Raw genomic sequence first — 25,038 nt, forward strand, 5'->3', positions numbered from 1 at the left:
CCCCAGCTTCTTACTGGTCACAGCGCGCCCAGGGAGAGCGCCCCATTGGTTGAGAAGCGCGTCGCTCGGTGCGGTTTGTCCTGTGGAGCGGGGGCTGGTGCAGACGGGGGGACGGGACGGGTGAAACTGGCCCCATGTTGGCTCTACAGCGAGGCGTCATGATGCTTCACTCTCATAGAAACTAGAGCCAACGTGACCACACGCGGGGTGCACTTTCACAAGGTTGCAAACTCGACCCGGAGCACCTAGTGAAATCGTATCTATGGTAACTGAACACGCAAATGCATGGGCAAAACGAGGGGCACTTTATAATCTTAATTGTTCTTGCTAATTACCTCGCGTGTTTTATTTCATTTCTAGCTGTATGATGGTTTTTTTTTTTTTTTTTTTAGACATAAAAAAGATGCATTCTAGTGATTTGCACTTTGATCACAAGAGGGAGGTAGCTCGGCGTCTTCTTTTACTAGCTGCTAAAGAATCAGATTGGGTGGATTGCAGTGTCGATCATTCTGCATACGGGGGGGGGGTTATAAAGAGTCAATTTTGTCTAAACTGGTTTACGTATTTATTTCAACTGTTTATCAACAAGAGGTGAGCTTGCTGATAAACTGAAATACACTTTGAAAATACAAAAAAACAGCATTCTCTCGCCAAAATAAATAAATAAATAAACCCGACAATAATAAACGTCCTTTCGACGATTCTAATTGAATTACTTGGCAGTGTAAACGTGTTTCTCCTTTTAAACGAAGACAACATAGTGCAGGCGGGAAAAATAAATAAATACATGGTGTTTTGCTGTGCCAGTATTGTGCCTCGTGTAAATTGAACGACGCGACTGAAGCTGGTGTGTCACTCCCGAGCTAAGGTTACTGGATCGGGCCACTCTCACCCATCTCCGTGCAGGACGGGACTCTTCTGCTCCTTTGCAACGGTCCAATCCGGTCCAAACCCAAGTCTATAACGCTGTTATTGCAAATCTTTTATTGTAACTAAATAAATAACATTGCACATTCTAGAATTCCCATTTCTAATTCTTCTAATTTCTGATCGCTGAAGTGGACATTAACACGCAGCTAAAACATTCAACGATGTGACCGTCAGAGGGAGACAGCGGACCACAGTTTGTTGACGTCTGTATAAACTTGTAAGGTGCATTGGCATTCATGCAGTACAGACGCATTCGTATCTCAGAGAAACTACAGAGGAACGGGAAATTAAAACAAGGCAGAGGCAATCATCCAAATAAAGCTGAAGCCTAACGGATAACGAGGCAGAACGTCTGTACAGCCCTGAAACACGACGCTTAAAATAAAAACTGTACCGCTGAACCTCGACTTCTTTAATATTAGTATCACAAGGGTTTTATAAAAAATAAATTAATAATAATATAAAATAATAATAATAATAATAATATAAATAATAAATATGACATTTATTATTAATGTCCTTTAGTTAATACCACTCAATGTCCCTATTTGTCAAGGTAGAGAGATATATTACTCGTATTGTGAGGACACAGTTATATATATATATATATATATATCAATATATATATATATATATATATATATATATATATATATATTGTGTGTGTGTGTGTGTGTGTGTGTGTGGTGTGTGTGTTGTGTGTGTGTGCGCGCGTATTTACAATGCAATTGAAAGATAAAAGTTTTACTTTTACGGGAAATTGTATCTCAGCAAAACTAAGATGTGAATGGTAAACCTGATGGCACAATAATACATATAATCTTTCAATGCACTTCTGCAACTCAAAAGGATTTTGAGCATCAGTGACTGCAGGTGGCAAAACAGCAGCTATTAAGAAATCCGCAAGCTTGATCCAGCCTTTCCAGATTATTGGCTGTTCTGGTGTTTCTGTGCTTGATGAGAACCCTGTAGGAATCCTATGCATGATCATATTTGATTCACACTGCCTCTGAGGGTGAGGGCTTGACATTTAATAGCAGACTACAACCCAACTCCATGGAAATGTAATTGGAGGCTTGCTTACAGTTATCCGAGGGAAGAACACTATAGGCACTTAGCAAGGAAACGGTCACGCTAAGTGACGAGGCGTGTGTTTCCATAATGTTCCGTCTCATTGGGGACTGGAGTAAGGGTAGGAAAGAGCGCTAATTACCAGCGCCTCCTTAAAACAAATAGATTACATTATCTGAATAGATATATCATCACTTCAACAAACCTCTCTCCCATCTAAGCACATTCATCTATCTATCTATTATTCAGCTAGTAAAGGGGGTATTCATTATTGATGTAATGCCTGTATTTAAAGTGTTCGTGACTGATGGATTAAAGTGGATTTCATGTTCTATAAATTGATTAATCAGCTAATGATTGCTCAGGGTCACACACAGTGAGTCAGTCAGTGGCAGAGGTGGGATATGAACTGGTTACCTCCTCGTTACAAGCCCTGGACTCCAATACAAGTTTTGATGTAAAAATGTGTAGCTGTCTATGCGTCTACACATTATAACTCCCTGTATCAGCCTGTCTAACCACGTGCCTTTCTGTAGCCTCTGGGTGATAAACCAGCTACGCTTTGAACCCCATAGCTAAATAAACACTTGGTTATACATTGCATTTTGTTAAGAAAGCAACCCGCAAAACATCGCATCGTGTGTATATTGTCATTATAACATGTAGGACTGTACGGTGGAGACAGACTTTGAGATGCTCCGTGCCAACACCCATGTCTACGAAATACTTTCTGCAGCACGCCTGCTTCCTCGGTTACGATAGGCTACTGACTGCATGCAACAAATACACTGTGATACTTATCAACGGGTCTGTAAAGGGAAAGCAGTGACAACACAGAAAACAGCCAGGCGCCGTGCGTAACTCGACAATAAGACAAAACCAGCGCATCTTCCGAAGGGAGTGAACCACCACCGGCGCGCTAGTTGAAGCGCAGATGAGTGCTGGTCTTTCCAGTTAGTAAATATCGAATGCTGTCCTCTCCTGAGGGCTCCAGAGCAACACGCCCATTCATCAGGTTGCTGTGTCCGAGAGAAAAGAGAGAGAGAGAGAGAGAGAGAGAGAGAGAGGGAGAGAGAGGGAGAGAGAGAGAGAGGGAGAGAGAGAGAGGGAGAGAGAGGGTCAATTTGTACAACTGGAAATCAGGCGGAACATATCAAGGGGAGGGTCGCGTTTCAGCTGTGACTGAATCAAAAATAAGTCGGCGATAGTGCTGGGGCTGCTTTAAAACACCGAAAAGAGAAGCGTGGTGTGCCTGTGTCCATTCAAACAAAGCCGCAGGAATAGAATAGGTAATTGCAGCTGTCTAGCGAAGCCTCCGTCTGGATCGTCTCGCCTGGGTACATATGGGAAGGCAGATTTGAAGAGAAAGCAACAGGTCATTTGTGTGCTTTGGCAAGATCTATGCACGGGTGAGGCAAGACTATAGCGAAGTGCTACAAGGGCGAAGTCACCCAGATAACGAGATTTCACTCGGATTGTTGTTGCAACGATAACGGGCTGTAAAAGTAATACTGGTTTTGAATTAAAATAGAGTTTGCCTCTTCGATCGATATTGGTGGATATCAACAACACAAGCGGAGAAAGGTGAGAGATAACGAACAGACTGGAAATTACAAGGAAAGAAGGATGATAACCGCCTGTACAGAAGACTACAGACCTGGAGCTCCGTTCTGATATCAAGGCGTATACTAATATAATATAGAGACTGTACTGTAGACACAGGAATGTTTTTTTTATTAAGGAAAGGAAATCTGTAGGCTGTAGGCGTGACTAACTGTTGATTTTTCAGCGCAGCTGAGAAATTCGAGGTAAACAACAAGACCTTGTGATTACCAACTATTCTGCCATTTTGCCAAATCTTTCATCAAAGCTATTAAAATCGTATTAGTTTATTATTATTTCATCACTAATCATTTTAACCAAGTTTAATTGAATAATACAGACAACTGGCTATCGATTAGAACAGCTTTATTTTATTATATCAATCCATAGCATGTTGCTGCTATTTGTTTTAAAAGAAAACAAAATCTAAGTACATTTAATATGTATTTTAGAACCAGCGGTTATTTGAGAGAATATATATTTTAATACACTCCTCCTGTACAGTGGGGATCATCTACCTCCTTGTTTATCAATAGACTTTTCTGTTCGATATCGAACAGGACAGATATTTATTGCAGTCGCCATAAGAATCAATTCTCAATGACACAAGGACAGATTATCCCAGGTAGCCCACTCGACTCCGATTGTCTCTGAGTTAAAGGAAGGGACATTTCATACAGCAGAGGGACAGGGCGACCGATCCATCTAAATCTATGATCAGCTCGGTGTGTGTCTCATCTTACCGAGGGCGCAAGTCTGGCAACAAGCCTCCGTCCAAAACATGTCTGAAAGAAGAAATGGGCCGGGGAGAAGATTCAGAAAAGATTATCATTAACGTCGGGGGTACCCGACACGAAACATACAAGAGCACCCTTCGGACGCTGCCAGGCACCAGGCTGGCAAGACTGGCGGACCCGGACCCTCAGCGCAACTTGGATTTCGACACTAGCCACAAAGAGTTATTTTTCGACCGGCACCCGGGGATATTTGCCTATGTTTTAAACTACTACCGGACTGGCAAACTCCACTGCCCGGCCGACGTCTGCGGACCCTTGTTCGAGGAAGAGCTGGCCTTTTGGGGGATAGACGAGACCGACGTGGAACCCTGCTGCTGGATGACGTACCGGCAGCACAGGGACGCTGAAGAGGCGCTGGATATATTCGAGCCTCCAGACCTGGACGATGCCAATGATAGCAAGGACGTGCCAAGGAGCCTGGCTATTGACGGATGCCCAGATCGATCACGAGGTTGTTGGGAGGTCTGGCAGCCTAAAATATGGGCCCTTTTCGAAGACCCTTACTCGTCTATGGCAGCCAGGGTAAGTAAATATTTGATTAAACACGAGTGCAACATCTTTCCCTGTCCTGTACCACCTCCCCAGACAGTTCTGTACAAGCAGGGGAGGCGACTCTACAGGTGTGTATTGGAATTGGACGCGCATAGGCTTGCTCTTACTCGCTTTTCAACAGCTGATTAAGCATTTGAAGCCTCATGAATTTCCTATTTGAAAATAGTGGATTATTTGTAAATGCTATTCAATGTTGTTATCTGTTCGGCTGGACCCCACCTTTATTAGCTCTCATTAGGTACACATCGAGCAGCCACGGTATGTTTCTGTATATTATAGTTTGTATATTATGCTTTGACTACTGCGCACGGACTTTTTTCAAACTGTTTTTTTTTTTAAGAAATTGACTTAAATACTATGATCAGATACAGCCGAGGTGGGTAGGTGTGGGGGATAAAATCGCATTTAAACTGGCCTTTCAGATAACAGCAGTACGCCGAAAGTCCCTTTCTGAACGCCAGTCTTTTATTAACTCCTATTTTTTGGAAAGGTGAAAACAATGTTTAATGTTAGGGCATGAGCGTGTGCAGCGCCCTTTAGCAGCTTCGCATTGTATTACTCAACTGTTTGGTTCCAGTTTTTTATTTATTTTTTTGGTTTGTTTTTTTTACTAAACGAACAGTTTTTTTTTCCTTTCAAAAAATAGGAGTTAATTAAAGAGACACGCCCGTATGGTGTTTATTGAGATCTTCATGCGTCTTTGATGTTTTGTTATACAGATATGCTATTATATCCCATTGTCGTCTGTTTACTTACAGCACAAAACAATGTTTCAAGGAATAGGGCAGCTCTGGAGTTTTTTGTTTTATTTATTTACCTTACTATAATAATAATTTAATAAGGGTTACCTTGTATTGTGATGGTAATTTAGCAGCTGATCAGAAACAGGATCTCTTAGCGTCTCAATTGATTTCTGATTATTAATGTTTGCCCACCTGCTTTAGTCTCAGACACATTAAATAACACAGCAGCTCTATTTCCGATTCAAACTGATTGCATTTCACCCTACTCTCTCTCTCTCTCTCTCTCTCTCTCTCTCTCTCTCTCTCTCTCTCTCTCTCTCTCTCTCTCTCTCTCTCTCTCAAATTCAAACTGGCTTGTTTAGCATGACAGGAGTGATCCAGTGTTGCCAAAGCATTTCAACACAGGTTACATAAAATGAAATATAATGTCAGTGATACACAATATCAATCCCTCCCCCCTTCCCTGCTAGTGGAATGGCATTATAGTCCAATTAGGAGCTATTGCCACAATGCCTATATAAATGTGATAATACATTACAGAACAGATGTGCATATTAGGTGTCTTCAATGTCATTGCACAAGCCATTCAGTGACTGGAGAATCATCCCATTAATGAAAACGACAGATCCTCTCAGAAGGGATAACACCAGGGGAGGGGTTGGCCCTTCAGCGGCTTGCAATCTCAAACAGCTTTTGGGGATTTTCTGCAGATGGAACGATTGGAAAGCACTGCCGTTTCTCAAACTCTGGTTGGAAAACTAGCCTTGCTGTTATTGTTGCTGCAGACAGGGGCTGTTAACTGCCATCCCAGCACTAACTACACAGTGAGGGAGAGACAGAGTATCTGTGTGAGTGTGTGTGTGAGTGTCTGTGTGTGTCTCTCTGTGTGTGTCTGTGTGTGTCTGTGTGAGTGTCTCTCTCTGTGTAAATGTGTACAGGGGTATCAATGACTCACTGAGGAAGTTAATGATGAGTGGGAGTAAAGGGCAGAAGAGACAGTGAATGGAGATCTGATTGCATTGATCTCCACTCAAACCATGTGCATGTCTTAAATACAACCCCCCTATTTAAAACGAGGCATGGTAGTGCTTTGAGAACAGCTGACATTAACAATTCCATCTCATTCAATTTATAGAAGAAAACAAACATCTGGACATGTACTGAAGAGATGAGGATATGAATCCCATTGTAGAGCAGTTAAAGGTTTTACAGTGAGCTTAATAAACCAGAACTGGGCTACATCTACATCTCTTTCCATTGCCCATAAAGGACAGTGCTTTGATTAGGTATATGTGTATAGGTGAGACGGGAGGAAGTATATTAATCCCATATAGATGCTGTATAGGATCTGTAATGTACTGGCAGGACGGCATGTAGAATACTCTGTTCTTGGATCCCATGTTCTTGGAGAATCCCTGGGTTTAAAGGAGGAAAGGTTCAGGAGACTGAATCTATTTAGCCTAGAGCAAAGAAGAATTGGGAGAGGGGCTTGACTGAAGCTTTTCAGATCCTAAGAGGAGTTGAACTTAACTCTATATACTTGAAGCGCAGCATCGAAACCCGGACAGCGGTGGAAAATATTTAAAGATTGATGTTGGCAGAAGGTGGGAGATGCTGGCGCAGAGCGTGGTAAGGAATGCTTCCCAGCGATGTTGTTGAATCCGGATCATTGGGATCCTTTAAGAGTCGACTTGACCAAAATCCATCAAGCAGTTCCTAGGAACCAGACGAGAGCGTTGCTGGGACACATGGCCACCCCAATTGGTACATTTTCATTTTGATCCCGGAATCGCACATGTTCAGCTGCAGTCCAGTCGTTAGGTGTTGAAAGCATCCTTGTCTTCCTGACAGCCCAGCTGGGATCATGGGTAATGCCTTCATGCTGCATGGGACTGACAGGCATATTTAATGACAGTTTCATGCCACTCACAAAATGTTTGTCAACCTTGCTTAACTGAAATGGGCTTCATTGGTGACAATTAGGGGTTCTGCATGCCTGTGTGGCAATCGGTGAGTTCATATTGCAGTACTGGCTGCTGGCTGGGCCCCCTCCATGGAGCTCTCCTGGCAAGCTGCTTCTCCTCACATCCACTTTGCCTGGTCACCGTGCCCTTCCATCTCTGCTCAGTTCAGTGGGAAGATTCTCTGCACTCTGATTGGCTGAGCTAGAGGGATATAATCACTAGGATTTGCCCTTAGAATGCTTGGAATATTAAATAATGCTGAAACAAAATATGCTGCCGTGACTGTACTATAGAAACAAAAAATATTGTCTGTATTCAGGCAGCACATTTATCTTCTATGCGTGGGGCTTTATTTTGACTCAAAGCTCTTTCACATGCATCTATGCCTTGTGTCCTGCATGCATACTTGTATTTGTGATGCTTGTTCACGTTTAGTCATGTCTTGCTAAAAAGCCTACGTGTGTAAATCTTAGTCACATCTAAACACGTGATAAACATGCCTCCTGTATGCATGCCTATGTGTCTAGTGTTAATATTCTGTGTTGTGCAGTATATAAGATCTGCAGTATATCTATGTGTTGACTGCATTCTTTTTTAAAGATATTTGCTTTATCCCCAGCTTTGATCTCTAGAACCAGTCAATCCTATTCATCCCTGGGCTACAGCAGGCAATAGTCTATTGTAATCTGTGACCTTTTTCATTATGGGTTTTCTTTCTGAGCAGACAAATGGACCTTCACGCTGCTTGTGTGAGTTGTGCACCGCTGTACACAGCCTCCAGGCTCTGCTATCACGAGAGGTGTGATGGTTGTGCTTGCTGCAAGGTGGGGGAGGTGGGGGGGGCCAGAGTGTGCATGGATGGTTTAGTGTTGCAGAGACATTGGGCCCCCAGTGCTTATCCGGTTCCTAGTATTCTCCTAACACGACTCTCAACATCATAGCCTTGCTGCTGTTAAGATTCTTCCAACAGAATAAGTGTACAGTCTTGACATGTTAGAGAAAAGGTAAAAACACCTGGACTCACAGATTTAAGATCTTATTTCCTCACGGGCTGATCCTGGAAGACAATGCATCCCTTTAGGATTGGAACTCCACCTCAGAACTGTCATCGTGTTCTACAACATTCACCTGTAAATTGAGATTTCAGAGCAAATATGACCAGCTTCCCCCTGGAATGAATCGGTAATGAGCAGACAGGCAGGCAGTCGAAGGTCGTCTGTCACCGGCGAGGCGTGAGGCGTGTGGGCAATGGTGACAGGCGCAGCACTGCGGGCAGCTGGCATCAGCTGGTCCCTGGTCTCGTGTTTTTGAGGGCGGGAGGGCTTGGGCTACTGCAGCTGCCTGCAAAATCTCATCAGCTATATCAGGGAAGTCTTACTCTGTTTCCACCTAAAGCCTCACACTTGTATTTCCTCCTATGGGAAAATCGCTGGCAAATTGCCCTCACCATAGTAAATGTGTTACATTGGTATTTTGCCCACAGTAGAAAATCAGGCCCAAAGTATTTTTTTTTTTTGGAACATCAAAGCTAAATATAAATACTAGTTTTGGAAACATTACTGGAGCATTCCGATGGTACAAAAGCAGAATTACCAGCAACGTCACTGAAGCAAATATTCCACAACGATCCTGATGCGGCACAACTGGTGGCAATAGGGCACCATGGCGCTGCAAGGGACCGGCAGTATGGGAGCAGGTGCACACTCCAAGAAGCTGACTCCAACACGCTGTGTACTCCAACGTGCGAATATGCTTGGTTTTGAAGCTAGAGAAGCGCACACACTCGTGTGCCCACACCACGCCCAGACATGTCTCCAGAGCTTCGTCTGATATTTATCAAGCAAGCAGCAGCCACCGTCGGAAGCAGCCGTGTCTCCTCTACAGGGAGCCCGGTGGGAGGTGAGTTCAGGCTCTGTACGATAGGCGGGCTACCCCGTGCCACAGAGCTATTCAGAGCTCTGCTTTTATAGAGGCTTTCTGACAGCAAGCCAAAAGAAGACCACCCATTGCAGAGCCAATCGAATCAGCAGCACACTAGAAAACAATACCTCCCCAACTCTCAGGAGCTAGGGACGGGAAGAGCATCCAGTTTGAGATTTATTTCAGTTTGCTGTGCCTGTTTGTTTTTCGGTGTATGGCGCCCCTCAGCGTTCAGGCCTATATGGGGTCAGATAAGAGCATCTCAGGTCCAGGGTAGTTTCGTCTTTAGACTTTAAGCACCCAACCTCCCACATCAACAGGCTGGTGGTGCATCATTAACTGGGTTTAGATATTTGGTCTAGACTTTGTTTTGCATGGAGTTCTTGCAAACTGTTTTCTGCAGGGTGGCGTGGTTAAACGTACATTAAAAACAACAAGAAGTCAAAGCGGGACCCTTGTTATCGTGTGGCACAATGCATTACATTACACTTCTTTATAATTCCAGACGTTTTCCAGCTTACTTGGTAAAGGCAGTTGCTGGTAATTCTTAAGATTAACCAGATTCAGGCTTTTACTGTAACATAGCAGAGCTGAATAGGCTTACTGTACTCTTGACAGACTGGCAGACTTCAATGAACTATCACAATGGCTCTTTATGAAATTATGTGAACCAATGCATTGTGCCTAAATGGGATTATCACAGCTGCGTCCTAAAACCCTGTCCCGCTGATATTCCTGCACACTACATCCTTCCATAGTTCAGACTGCAGTTCAGCTAGAGCAGAAGGGCAGCCTCTTTGTCGAAGCTTTCTCTCGGCCGGTATAACCCTGCTTGCCCTTCTCTTCACTCAGAGAGAACGACACAGCACAATCTTTTTCCACCCTCTAAATACCAATGGAAGGTCTGTGCAGCTCTGTGATCAAAACAGGAAACGCAGACAGATCCTGTGTTTCTATTTAACTGTGGGCTTGTAAGGTTACCACCTTCTGAAATAAAGTATTTTAAACTATGTTAAGCCCCAGTGTCTTGCATTCTTTTTGTTTAAATACAATAAGAATCTTTTTTTTTTTTAAAGGTCTGTTTTTATTGGTTCACATAAATTAAATTCCACAACAAAAATAAAAAAAAATGTCAGAGTACACGTGTGATCAGATTAATTAGGTAAACAACAATTAGATCCACTGCTGTTTCGATCGGTTCAGTGGAACACTAGAACAGAATTCTAAATGAAGGTTCTCTCCTGATTTCAGAGGAACAGTAAAGGTCAGGCCTCGCGCACGGCATGTCTTTAAAGAGCCGTCTGCCCTATTTGTATTCCAGGGGGCTGATCACACTATAGCAACTGAGCTGCTTTCATTTATCAGAGAGCAGGATCTGGGCTTGCAGCTAATGTTACAGAGCAAAACCAAACAAAAACAACTCCATCAAGTCAAAGCAGTGGGCTATAAAGAGATCTGAAGATTCAAAGCTATCTGACGGTTTTTTTCTTATGAGAAGTAGCTGTGGTGAATGTGTGTCAAGCATCAAATCACCTGAGCGTAAGGTTTAGACAGTAATTGTGACAGAGCAGGCTTTGCCCTGTATGAAATGCATTGACCTGGAACTCTCTCTGTTGCACAGTAATAACTGTTAGGCTGGGTTAGGTTAGGATCTCCAGAGGCAGGGTGATGAAATGAAACTACGATATGGGTTCAGACATTGTTATATAGCGTTTGGGGTTGCTGCAAAAGCATGCCTTAAATTGTATGCAGATTTGCATTTTCTGCTGTGTTATTCTATTATTCCCTATAAGTACATGGGCAATTTTTTGAAACCTGAGGATGATAATGAAATTATAAATGCTAATTAAGAGCGCTTTAATCACACTGTTGCCATAATATCCCCAGGACTGCGTTATTATTAGGAGTTCTGTATTCTGCTGCTGTGGTGCAGTTAAAACATGCAGCTTAATTCCACTGTGTGGTTGTTTAATTCAGTGTTAATACCCTTTCGCTTCGTGTTGTAGCAGTGTCTCTGCACCGTAGTGTGCTGTAAAGTCCCAACAGTGACTGTGAACAAAATTTACCTGAGCAATGGCTTATCAGCTCTCATAGACAGGGTTGTAAAAACATAATGAAGAATTTGTTGCTTGTTTTGATGGATGGCTCACCTTTTTGTTCTGACAAAACCATCACTGAACCAGCAGGTTTGTAATGAATGAGCTGTGTGTGTGTGTGTGTGTGTGTAAGCATTTCAATTGAGACTGCTGGTGTGTCAGCAGCAGAATTTCTGTCCGCAGTGACTACCTTGCAAATCCAAATTAGGACAGCTAGCACATGTACCTCTCTATCTGAGAACCCAGGGCAGTTAAGATAGATGGCATGAGAAGAAGAGATGTGTGTGTGTGTGTGTGTGTGTGTGTGTGTGTGTGTGTGTGTGTGCGTGTGTGTGTGTGTACTGTTATATTAAGCAGGTGTTGTGTGTGTGTGTGTGTTTTTGTGCAGAGCAGATATACAGACCCCCATACTGTTATATTAAGCAGGTGTTCCATCTCCCCAGCTCACCGTTTTTCAATGGCTTATATTTTACAGCACGGTGTAATATTTTCCAGAACCTGCTTTTGCCTGTATAATTAGCCAGATGACAGGTGCACACTTTCATTAAGCCCAGCTGCTGTACAATTTCCTTTGAGGAAAACCGCTTTCAGCGGGAGGTGTGCTCGGCAGGAGTGTTGTCTACTGTTTGGATGCAATGAATTATTAATAGCAGCTTCTAGGCCAGTATGTTGTGCCCACAGCAGCCGTCGCCTTTAAGAGGGGAGCGGCATGCACTGTGCCCAGGGGGGAGCGGCATGCACAGTGCCCAGGGTCAGGAGCCTGCATCAGAGTGGAGTGCAGTCTGCTGTAAAGACCCAGCCTTCTCTCTGTTCAATAGCATTAAACCCAGGGGAGCTCAGAGGGTTCGGTGTGGCTGTTAAATAACGCTGCCCAAACTACAACACAAACGTTTTCCCACAATGCAAAAGGTAGCTTTTCTCCTTCAATCCGCCCTGTGCAGCCGCACGTACCAGTTCACAAATGGTTACAAGTCCACTTTCCAGGTAGTGTTTGTCCTGTAGAATGGGGGCTTGACTTGTATGCACATTTGCAATTATTTTATAGTACTCCAAGTGTTTTCCATTGTTGTATTTATAATGTACTCTTTCCCTGTCTGTGCAAGGACAGCAGTTACGCAAATATAACTCAAGGAAGATAATCAAATTATAAATGCAGAGTGCTACAATTACCCTATGACTGTATTAGTACATAATTGCACTCTGCTGTTATTTCATTCAGTGTTAATACCCCTTGGTATCATGCTGTAGAGTTGTCACTGCACCACAGTGTGCTGTATATAGCATTACCCATTGCATATGTTTACAAGCAAAGAATTCGGAGAGGGACTTGTTGGCTCTGATAATACAGTAATAAAGAATGAAGTTGTTTGTTTTTATAATTGGTTGTTTATATACAGTTTGCACAGTCCTTAGCCCAGAGTGGACAGTGCTTCACCCCACAGTAGTCTGAGGTTTACACAGAGCCAATCCTCCTTCAAGAGGAATCATCCTAGAGAGCCCTTTATAAAACAAAGCACAGCACTATGGCTCATCTCTGCTTGAGAGAGGCCCAGGACTGACTGGCAGCGAGGATTGGTTGCTTTGGTCTGGATGACTGAGATAGAAGGGCAGAGCCCAGGACTGACTGGCAGCGAGGATTGGTTGCTTTGGTCTGGATGACTGAGATAGAAGGGCAGAGCCCAGGACTGACTGGCAGCGAGGATTAGTTGCTTTGGTCTGGATGACTGAGATAGAAGGGCAGAGCCCAGGCTGTCCTTCCCCAGCCTGACTTTAGCCACATTTTCCCTAAAATTAGCAAACACCGCAGCTCGAAGAAAAATAACACAAGAAAGCAATGTGGGGGTTGCTATTGGAACTACAGGCCCCTGTCAAACCACTGCGCTCAGGGAGAGAGATGCTGAACAGGGTCCCAGGTCAACACTCATAGAGCAAACTCTTTCAAGTCTGACTGAACAAGCTCTTTGAAAGCCTTTAGCATTTGTTATGCTCCTGCCAGCTAATATAACAGCTGGCTAAGCTTGTTAAAGTGCAGAGTCCTTCTATTATCAAGAACCTCCGGCCGTTTTATATGGGACGTGCTTTTGGTTTCTATCCTGCAGCTGATAACTGTGCAGAACATTATGGATAAAATCACTTCCCTTTAAGGTGTAATCTGAGCTGCACTGAGAGGATATTGTCAGCCAGTCTCCTAATAAATACTGCAGTCAGGATAGCTGAACCCAAAGCTAATATTTTTTGCTTGTGTTATTAATGTTTATTGCTTGTTTTCCTCGGAGCTCTGTGCATGGTCTCTGAAGCCGTACCATCTTGAGTACCATGGTGTTGCCACTGTGCTAAAAGCCGTTATTTGCAGATCTTGTACGTGACAATTGTTTTACTGTCTCCTGAGTTTATACGTTTGAAAAGTTGGAGCGCTTTGTCACTATGCATTTGCATGCACTTGCAGATTGGTGACAGCTCGGGGCGATGCAGTGGGCTGAAACCCAGGAGAACTCAAGAGAGGACACAAATCTGCAAGGACACACGCAGACAGAAAGACAGTCAGACACAGCAACAGTGGCATGCACATATAAACACAGACATAATATCCACGAAAACAAAGACATACTTAAATAGTGACACACACAAACCCATTCAGACACACACACTCACCCATTCAGACACACACACACTTTCTGCACTGCTCCTGATTATCTCAAGTGATGGACATCTATTGACGGGTGTGAAGTGGTCAGGGGCTGCAGACTGGAGTGAGATCTCCAGCAGTTTCAAGTGTTTCTCCTCAGGGTGTGATACCAAAATGCCTTGGCGCTCGTCAGGATGCCAGTGCAGTATTGCATGCAAGCCTGGCGCAGGGCTGCACTGCGGTACAGCTGCCCAGCTGAGCGTTCCCTTTTTAAGCCGTTTTTGCAGGAGGGTTTGACCGCTCTATTGGTTTTGGAAAGTCAGGGGCACTATTGATGTTTTATGATATGGGAATGTCATATTAACAATTTGACTGTAATAATTAGTATCCATTGTACGACTTTTGATTCGTGTAGGTTTCATTGTATTAGACAAAAGACTTTACAATTATCAATGTCATATTGTTATTTCGTATGTGATAATGGATTCAGATTAGATCAATTTCTCCTACTTACCAGCTTAGTTAAATGCAGAAAGCGCCACTGCTCCAACTGAAAAAAAAACACACATTGGGCAAATCAATAAAACAATTTACGAGCTACGTGGCAAAACAGAGCTGCTGTATTTTTTGTGGCACATTATTTATTGTGTGTTGACTGGACTGGTTCTGTACTAGCTGGCTGGAGGACGATGCAGGTGATAATGATGATGACAGCGATGAAGATGAATATCCACAGAGAGATTCATTCCAGTCCTGTAGCAGATCAGTCTGTGAGCAGCCCTCAGCGATCCTTCTCATTTCAGCAGCCCGGGGAATGTCTGTTACTAACTTGAATTAGCTTTCAATCCAGCAATGAGGCTCGGGCAGCTTGTGTTTAGATTCAGGGGAAATTGAAGGCTACAGGAGGTCAAGCCTTCTTCAAGAATATCCTAGAAGATGTTGAATAAAGCTAAACTCATTCTTTAAATCACAACCTCTTGACTCAAACTGAAAGGCTGTGTACCGTTATATTCAATAATTTAGCCCCATAAGTCAAGCATCATAGGCAATTATGCGATTAAGCTCTGTTAAATCAGACAGCTACACTCCATTGATCATCAGCACCACACATCAAAACGATCCGAATTGATTCCTCTTTGCTTAAAGACTTTAAGAACAATCAATATTTATAACACAATCAATATTATACCCAATCAATATTTATAACACAATCAATATTTATAACACAATCAGTATTATACCCAATCAATATTATAATCTGACCTAAATTATTAAAATTACATTTCGAATCAATAAAAAAAAGGATAACAGCAACATTGTTGATAATGAGAAACTTGAGGGTTTTTTTTGCAATCACCCAAACAATGTACACTCATCTGCTTATTCAGACTCTAGTCTGGCGCTGTGCACTGAGGCCGGAAACCAGCCAAGATTAACCTCAAATGGGATCTTACCTATAAGTTTTATTTTGCAGGTTGTACAATGACTGTCGTGGGTCTGCCCATTTTAATGTCATTTTGTGGGTCAGACCCGTGAAGTGTGGGTCACTTGCATGGTCTGGTCCAGTGGCATATGGCGATGTGGCGCAGCTAGGACTCCTGTTGCGCACCAGGAATCCCAGCCTGACCTGAAAGGTTAGCATATTGGAGATCATCAAACTCATTTGACCTGCCTCTCCACAGGCACCCTCTCTCCTCTCACTGCCCAGAAGACAAGCATGATCTCCAGTGTGGATTCAGACAGCGGGGCAGCTAAGAGTCTAAACACCAGCTCCAGTGCTAAAAAAAGAGCGTTTAAAATAGTCCAGCTATAGAAAGATTTGTATAACTATTGTCTGCTTTGATTGGGGCAGTGGTGGTTTATATACACATGCAACGCTTTCTACAGCAATTCTAAAGCACTTAGCAACAGGGGCACTGGTAAAAAACCTGAATTAGAATCCTACAATTACTTTTTAAACGTAGGGGAGTGATTTTAGCCACAGGATCTGAAATTCCATATCCCTGATATAAGAAAGACTGTGTTGGATGATTGGTGCAGAGCCTCTAAGTATATAATCATCTGTCTTCTTGCCGTTCTAAGTTCAGATGGCACTAACAAACAGTGATGAATTCATTTGGAATTACAGAGGCATTCCCTTATTGCTTCACTGTGGGTTCTCTCTGCTCCCCCAAGCAAACAGCAACAGAAATAATGACAATACTAGGCTCTCTCTACAAAGCTTAAGGAACAGGGCACATCAGCACAAAGCTGTGTCAAGTTACTGGCAGTGTGTCTCTAGCAGTGTTGCATGAGCCCTGCTCTCTTTCTCTAAATATAGGGGCAATAGAATATCAATATCTCTCGTTCTTCAGCAGTGAAGTAACAGGCAGGGTTTGACCCGTTACTTTGGTGCTTAGAGAGGCTGCAGCCGATCGTTGTGGTTACAGGGGGTTCTCACCTCTCTCAGTGAGATCATGTGGACCAGCCATCGTCACAAAGACAACCAAAGGAGCACTACAAATAGATATAGAATAGAAGACAGATATAACGTTGGATCAGTACAAATGGCACGAGGGGGAGGGTGGAATAGTGATGCTTGGGGATAATAACGGGCCAGCTAGCAGATGCTGAAACCATCCTGCTTGATACAAGGAATTCTAGTTCTCCTGAAAGCTGTCCACTTCATTAGGTATTGTGGCTCTTAAGCCCTGAATTTCCTCACATTGGTCATTTGGGGTGTGTATGATGGGAATGCTGGTATAGAGAAACTTTGCTTGCTCTTCACGCTAGTATGTAACTCCCTTTCCATTTAGTGCCTAATCGCCTAGCTGTGCTTCTAATAATTTCAACTGGGTGACAGCCACTTCCCTTTTAGCTTTACCCCCATTACTGCTCTTTTTTGATCATTTCTCCAGTTACAACATTTGGCCATCTGGTGGCACTGTGCGCTAAGGTAAAATCCCTATCAAAAGAAAAAAAAACATAGCACAGAACTTATATTATAATCACACCCTGTCTGTAAAATAAACACATTTGTCTCGTTGTCAACGTGACAGCTTCGATTTGTGCCTCCCGAAGGATCGCCACTCAAATGTTCATAGCTACCCACGATCCTTCCTGTTCTTTGACCTGTTCATAATAACTAATTCCTGGTCAATAACTATGGATTACCAATGCATGACAGAGATCTCTCCATGTTGTTTAGAAAAGTGTGTGATTTGGCCTGTGAACAGGTTAAAATCTGGCTACATTTATCATGGATAAGCCACACATGATCATTGCCTGTCTGTTATCATTAAGAGCAGAGTTGTCTATTAGTCAGTATTAACCGAGCGGCCATTCATAAAAGCAGATGCTTACTAGAATCTCCTCTATCCCTCTCTGCCTCTTCCAGGTCATTGCTTTCGTCTCCTTGTTCTTCATCGTGGTTTCCATCACCACGTTCTGCCTGGAGACGCACGAGGCATTCAACCGCATCGTGAACCGGACAGAGTACGTGAACAGCACATACACGCTGACCTACCTGGAAGTGGAGACGGAGCCCATGCTGACCGTGGTGGAGGGCGTCTGCGTGGTCTGGTTCACCTTCGAGTTCTTCATCCGCATCATCTGCTGCCCGAGCAAGCTGGTCTTCATCAAGAACCTGCTGAACGTCATCGACTTCGTGGCCATCCTGCCTTTCTACCTGGAGCTGGGACTCAGTGGACTGTCGTCGAAGGCGGCCAAGGATGTGCTGGGCTTCCTGCGGGTGGTACGCTTCGTACGCATCCTCAGGATCTTCAAGCTGACCCGCCACTTCGTGGGGCTGCGAGTGCTTGGTCACACTTTGAGGGCCAGCATCAACGAGTTCTGTCTCCTTATCATCTTCCTGGTTCTGGGCGTCCTTATATTCGCCACCATGATCTATTACGCCGAGAGATTGGGTGCCGACCCCAACGACCCCACAGCCAGTGAGCACACTCACTTCAAGAACATCCCCATCAGTTTCTGGTGGGCTGTGGTGACCATGACCACCCTGGGCTATGGGGACATGTACCCCCAGACCTGGTCTGGCATGCTGGTCGGGGCTCTGTGTGCCCTGTCAGGAGTGCTGACCATCGCCATGCCCGTGCCTGTCATCGTGAATAATTTTGGGATGTACTACTCACTGGCCATGGCCAAGCAGAAGCTGCCTAAGAAGAAGAAACACAACCCCAACGTCCAGCTGGAGAAATCGGAGATCAGCTCCCCTCAGAACAGCACCCAGAGCGACACCTTCCCACTGGCGACTGAGGAAGCTGTTGGGAGGAACCGGTCAGGTAGGGAGGAAATCACACTTGACAGCCAGGGCCAAAGGCTCATCATCACCTACAATTTTAGATTTGAGACAGGATTGAGGATTGAGAGTATTTGATGTTAGATTTTGAAATATCACATTATTCCGTTTTTGTCAATTTTTTCATTAAGTTTATGGAAAACTACAAAAGCAATATGTAAGTCAATATGTTAATGCAACATTATTCAGCAGGTTTCATTCGACTTTGTGAAGCAAAATGTGTTCATTCTATAGGGATGCAAAACTTTTGGTCATAGCTGTACAATGTCTATGCATAGCACTCTGCTTTTCAAAGCCTGGTAGCTTGTGTTTAGCAGATAATGAAGCTCTGAAACTAATACAGCAAAGAGACATTATAGCATCTTTATATACCCTACTTCAGTGAACAAAACCAAACATTACATTTCAGTTGAAATTCAAAAGCACAGGGCTGCTTTATAGTGTTGAGACAAAATTTATAGTGTTGAGAAAATTAAGGATATCTGACAATGGCACAGAAGATGATAGATTGAAAAGGGCTGGGAAATAGATTTTTAAAACCTTAAAGTTGTTTAGTTTTTTTTCCAGTTCAGAGCCCTCAGGTCTTCTGAAGTGCAATGAGAGCCCGCTGGCTTTGGGGATAAGAAAGCGCTTCAAAACCTTTCTGCTTTAGTTTCCTCAAATAATAAATGGGGGAGAGACAAACTGAACATCAATCATTGCAAAGCACGGGTTCAATAAAGTGAATAGAAGTTCCAGCTCTTATGTGCCAGGCTTAGAACTTCGGAGTCTTTGCACAAAAGTGCTGTTTGGTTTTTAAGCAATATTGTTTGTTAAAGATTCTCGTAGGATAATGTAGTGTTTTGAGATGAACTCATAAATGAGATTAACTATTAAAACCACCCTAAAGCTGGTGAAAAGGGGGTTTGCGAACTGCTGGCTTGATTTGAATTAAAAACAATTAAAAAACATCCTTACAACAGTCATATAAACACCATGTTAAATATAGGATTCGCAGTGCAAGCAGTCCATGGGAGACAATGCTACACGAATGTAAGGAATGCGATGAGATTTACAGTTCATAGACATCTTGCTGCCTGTGCCAGCTGGCCAGGACTGTATCTATAAACATTGGCACCTCTCGGAAAAACTGGCAAAAAGAGGTACCTGCTTTCAGTAAGGACTGACAGGGCAGGAAAGAAACCGACAAGAAAAAACATCCATACATTGAGCATGTGACTGCTGTTATTACAAGGAAAACCTTGGTTTGGTCGGCTTGGTTGCTCGTTAGATTTTGGCATAGGTGTGATCAAAAGTTTTGGATGTTGTTGCTGTTTTTTTTTTAAAGGCATTTTTGAAACAGTCCTTTTTTGAATAATATATCTAACTAACCATGTACATTTATTACCAGAAAGTGTCCATTATGAGGAAACCCGCCCCTTAATCCCCAGTAAAGCCCTTCTAACGACCCGCACCCTGGTTAGGGCTGTCCTGTACCACGCCACCAAACTGCACGTTGCATTTTGTTTCTCAGATTCAAAGCAGAATGGCGACGCCAGCGTGGTGCTGTCAGACGAAGAGTCTGGAGAGGTGAGCAAGCCCCTGTCGCCTGACAACAAGTGGCCAATCCGCACCGGCTCCAGGGGAAAGAGCAAGAAAGAAGCCACCTGCTTCCTGCTGACAGCAGGAGATTTCTCCTGCGCCATTGACTCCACCGTCCGAACAGATACAGGCAGCCGGGAGAGGAACGGAAAGGAAAACTTCCTGTGAGCCAAAAGGTCTGCTGGCGTTTCCCATTAGTGGGGAGCCCCAGAACGTGTGGTTTAGAGCCTGGCTATGGCCCCTGCACAACATCAGGGATCGCTTTAACACGCGCTGTGCAGCGCTTCCCCCATTTTAACACGCGCTGTGCAGCGCTGCCCCCATTTTAACACGCGCTGTGCAGCGCTGCCCCCATTTTAACACGTGCTGTGCAGCGCTGCCCCCATTTTAACATGCGCTGTGCAGCGCTCCCCTCATTTTCAAACTCTTGCACTGTGGTTGTGGCTCTCATTTCACTGTTATATGGGGAAGTCATACAGAAGTAATCTCTTAACTGTGGCTCCTGACAGATGCTTTATAATGGGGGGGGGGGGGCAGTGTAGTGCGTCATGCTAAAACAATGCAGATGAATACATGTGGAAGTGTTGCTACATTTGCAGATTACATTCCCAAAAGTCCAAGCACAGACATATATGGTAAAAGTTAAACCTGCAACATGTGTTCAGCATTTCATAATGATTTATTAGCCATGATTCTGGACGAACGATCTCATAACGAATTGCCTGGCCTTCGCTGTGAAGGGTTCCTGGTAGAAATCCAAACCAGTATTACGAATGAAAGAAGCTTCTCACTTGTGATGAGCTGTGCCAAGCGGTTTATGATTTTTGTTTTTTTTGGATAAATTCCAATACTGATTTCTTTTTTTTTTTTTTTTTTTTTTTGAGGTTTAAAAAGTATGCCAGCAAAGTCAGCGATTGACTTTAATAGATTTTCCTTATGAGGCGCTGTAATAGGATTGCTGCCCCCCCTGGATCCACACTAAAATGAGAGGCCGACTTTAGAGGACTTCAGAACCCTGGCACCTTTTAAAATGAGTGCAAATTCCACTTAGAAAGGAGAAAAAATGATGGGATAGCAAGGGCACACAGCCTTGGGCAGCTTCCTGCCTCCCCAGCTTTCCAGCTGTTTTAACAAACACACCACCTGGGGGGGGGAAAAAAACGTGTGATGATAGCATTAGCAGCTATGGGATACAGAAAACCCTGTGTGATACGATTTCATTTGTTCAACATTTTGCTGACATGCGTGGACCGCCATTGACTCGGTGCATCGCGAGTTGAGATCAGGACCCTAACCCTTTTCGTCCTAGTTATGGTGGGGTTGTAAGAGGCTTTCTTTTATAACAATAGAAGACGTTATATACAATATAGTTATTTTACCCAAGGGGCCGGGCTAGTCGTGGATGAAGTCACCCTCATTAGTGGACGAGCTACAGAACTCTGTAAACAGTCATCCAGTATCCTCTAATTCACCGCGACACGTTTGAACCTGCTTCCTCTGCACACAGTGCAAAAAGCGTGCTGTCTGAGTCTGCCCGTGTTTCAGATACAGATTCCCGAGTGATATGTGTAAAGAGAAAGAAAACGGGCTAGCCAAGAACTGATTATCGCGGTTTATAAATATATATATATAGATAGATATATAGATAGATAGATAGATAGATAGATAGATAGATAGATAGATAGATAGATAGATAGATACAGCATATATCAATGTTTATTTGTATTCTCCTCGTATGTACAATAGCAAGGGCTGTAACATAAACACATTTTTATTTTTCTTAACGATTCTATTTTTTAAATGCAGATAAACTGCAAAAACGCCCTCGCTTCTTCTCAATATAAGCCAGCGGAGGTCGACACTGACTGGGGTGGGTTTTGCTCACGGCTGCTGAACGAGAGGGAGCGGTACTGGGGTCTGCTGGAGCCCCCTACAGGCACAGAAATGAAGTGCCTTGGGAGGTGGAGGGGGGGGGGGTCCTTCCACCAAACCGAGGGAATTTGAATTCACATTTTGAAGGACTATCCTGCCGACCCTATACATGCTTCTGAAGACATCATACTGTACAAACACACACTCTTCGGCCATAATACACGCGTTGCATGATTGACACTGTATAATATGTATCACGATCCCAGGAAAAACAGCGCACGTCTTCTGTGAAATTAATGTTTAGTTAACCTCAAACTAGGGGTATTATAAAGTATCTATGTGAACTTCTCTCATAAGTGGAAGTAACTCAGCATTAGGCTTTAAAAAAACACTACACCCAACTGCTATACATAATGTACTGTACTGTACTGCACATGTGGTATTTGATACTGTCTAATCGATGTAATATGGACCAACCGGTGATCCTTGATCTTTATTTTTCAAAGGTGTTGTGAAGATGGCATGTCAGTGAAAGACAGCCTGTCATCCATCAAGCACATGTGATGAACATACAATACAACGGAATACGTGTCTAAATATTACAGTGGAGTTTGTGAGTGTGAAGCTAAACTCAGATTCTGGATCCTCTGTCTCAAGTTCTCTGGCAGGAAAGAGATCGTTTCATTTAGATGCAGGACATTGCTTGAATAAAAACATAACAGTAAAATATATGGGGTTTTTTTTGTTTTTTTTTTTAAATCGCCCAGTTGCAATTCATTTGCCGTGCAGTGTTTTTTTTTTTTTTTTTTTTTTTTTTTTCCCCCAAATCATCTTGGCTTCGACTTTAAGATCCTTGTCCGTTTTAATTGCACAGAACGGTGTTGTGACACCGCCTCTAGACAGAAACTCTCCTTCCGTTTCAAATCTTTCAGCTTCTAAACGCCAAGCCCAGATCATGCATGGTAGAGCGCTCCTGATTCTTGCAGATGCGGATCGATGCGCACCTGAGCAAACTGATTCCTCTGCTCTGTCCCAATTACACTTCCATTTATTACATTGTAGTTTTTACTGTTGTGTTTTTTTGTTTTGTTTTGTTTTGTTTTTAGCAATAACAAGAAGCCAGCTGCAAAATCTATTCAGAGAGAAGGCATTGAATAGAGATGCTACAGTAGAAGCGGTCCTCCTATTAAAATGTGTACTCTCTGCTCTGGGTGAATTGTACTGACTCTGTTACGTCTCACGTGTGTCTACGGCAATACCGTTACTACCTTGTGTCTTTCTGCTGGAAAACCAATAAAGAGATTTCCATTGTCATTGTATCTGATGGGTGGTTGTTTTATATCCTGGCTGTACACTGTTACCCCTTGTTGTTTCACATTGAGCAGGTACATTGCTTTTTAAATAGGGAAGGAAAAGGATATAATTGCTGTTTCAGACCACCCCCCCCTCATATTCCCACATATTCCCTCCTTTCTACACAGTGAAACGCGTCCAGCCGGCGGGATGCTGTATTGGTGGTTGCGTGGTTTGTTTTTTACGCTGTTGCTCGTCGTGTCCCCCCACAGAGAGTTGAAAGCACAGGCTCTGTCGTGCTCATTACAGCCTCCCCTCGACGGAGCACATCATCACACAGGTAAGGAGAGCAGGGTAATCATAGCCGGGCCTCGCTGCCATGGGAGATGAACTGCTCCCAGGCTCTTTCGACAGGTCCCTTTGAGACGAGGGATTTGGAGAGACGGGGTTAGGCAGAGACAGAGTGAAAGCACACAGCGGCAAACAACTCGGCTCTTCTCTTAGGAGACAAAACACACATAAGCGATCAGAAAAACACTGAGCTACCCGTGAGGATGAAGTGCACTGTGGGGCAAGTGGATAGCGCTTCAGTGGGATTCTGAACCAGGAGAAGCTGCAGCGGCGCAGCAGAGTAAAAAACAAACGTCACAATGGGACCATAGCAACGACAGCCCGCCGCTCAGCCTAATGGCTAACAATGTAATTTCACAATCAAGCAATCAATCAATCGATATCTATTTTATATAGTGCCTTTCATAGTGGACCACCATCACAAAGCGCTTTACAAGATAGTGAGGATCAATGCATAATACATTAAACACAGTGAAATACAGGGCATAGCACACTCAATACAGACAATAAAAAACACAATGCAAATACATTAAACACAGTGAAATACAGGGCATAGCACACTCAATACAGACAATAAAAAACACAATGCAAATACATTAAACACAGTGAAATACAGGGCATAGCACATTCAATACAGACAATAAAAAACACAATGCAAATACATTAAACACAGTGAAATACAGGGCATAGCACACTCAATACAAACAATAAAAAACACAATGCAAATACATTAAACACAGTGAAATACAGGGCATAGCACATTCAATACAGACAATAAAAAACACAATGCAAATACATTAAATACAGTGAAATACAGGGCATAGCACATTCAATACAGACAATAAAAAACACAATGCAAATACATTAAACACAGTGAAATACAGGGCATAGCACATTCAATACAAACAATAAAAAAACAATGCATAATACATTAAACACAGTGAAATACAGGGCATAGCACATTCAATACAAACAGCATATAACACAATGCAAATACATTAAACACAGTGAAATACAGGGCATAGCACATTCAATACAGACAATAAAAAACACAATGCAAATACATTAAACACAGTGAAATACAGGGCATAGCACATTCAATACAGACAATAAAAAACACAATGCAAATACATTAAACACAGTGAAATACAGGGCATAGCACATTCAATACAAACAGCATATAACACAATGCAAATACATTAAACACAGTGAAATACAGGGCATAGCACATTCAATACAGACAATAAAAAACACAATGCAAATACATTAAATACAGACATACTGCACTAAATACAAGGCTAGGATGTGAACTCTAGACATTGTGGATGCGTGTGTCAAGCAGA

At 43.2% G+C, this 25,038-nt stretch overlaps 1 protein-coding gene across 4 annotated transcripts; it reads left to right on the forward strand.

Annotated features, from left to right (window-relative positions):
* The first annotated feature begins 3,058 nt into the window (after positions 1-3,058).
* LOC121299871 (potassium voltage-gated channel subfamily C member 1-like) lies at positions 3,059-23,365 on the forward strand. 4 transcript variants are annotated; one of them, XM_041228043.1, is made up of 4 exons: positions 3,059-4,922; positions 17,678-18,581; positions 20,112-20,343; positions 22,558-23,365. In XM_041228043.1, exons 1-4 carry the CDS (start codon positions 4,317-4,319, stop codon positions 22,613-22,615), a joined length of 1,800 nt encoding a protein of 599 aa, XP_041083977.1. In that variant the 5' UTR covers positions 3,059-4,316; the 3' UTR covers positions 22,616-23,365. The 4 variants fall into 4 exon arrangements, with proteins under 4 accessions (XP_041083977.1, XP_041083979.1, XP_041083980.1 ...); XM_041228045.1 differs by having other exon boundaries at positions 23,158-23,365; XM_041228046.1 differs by having other exon boundaries at positions 3,060-4,922; positions 20,112-20,355.
* The last annotated feature ends 1,673 nt before the right edge of the window (positions 23,366-25,038 follow it).

The sequence above is a fragment of the Polyodon spathula genome, chromosome 25 (genome assembly GCF_017654505.1).
Source record: "Polyodon spathula isolate WHYD16114869_AA chromosome 25, ASM1765450v1, whole genome shotgun sequence".
Taxonomy (NCBI): Eukaryota; Metazoa; Chordata; class Actinopteri; order Acipenseriformes; family Polyodontidae; genus Polyodon; species Polyodon spathula.

Excerpts from the sequence above, each read along its gene's own strand:
- LOC121299871 (XM_041228043.1), top strand. The coding sequence starts at position 4,317 with ATGATCAGCTCGGTGTGTGTCTCATCTTACCGAGGGCGCAAGTCTGGC. Across the intron at positions 4,923-17,677 it reads ACTCGTCTATGGCAGCCAGG|GTCATTGCTTTCGTCTCCTT; the intron begins GTAAGTAAATAT and ends TGCCTCTTCCAG. Across the intron at positions 18,582-20,111 it reads TGTTGGGAGGAACCGGTCAG|ATTCAAAGCAGAATGGCGAC; the intron begins GTAGGGAGGAAA and ends TTTGTTTCTCAG.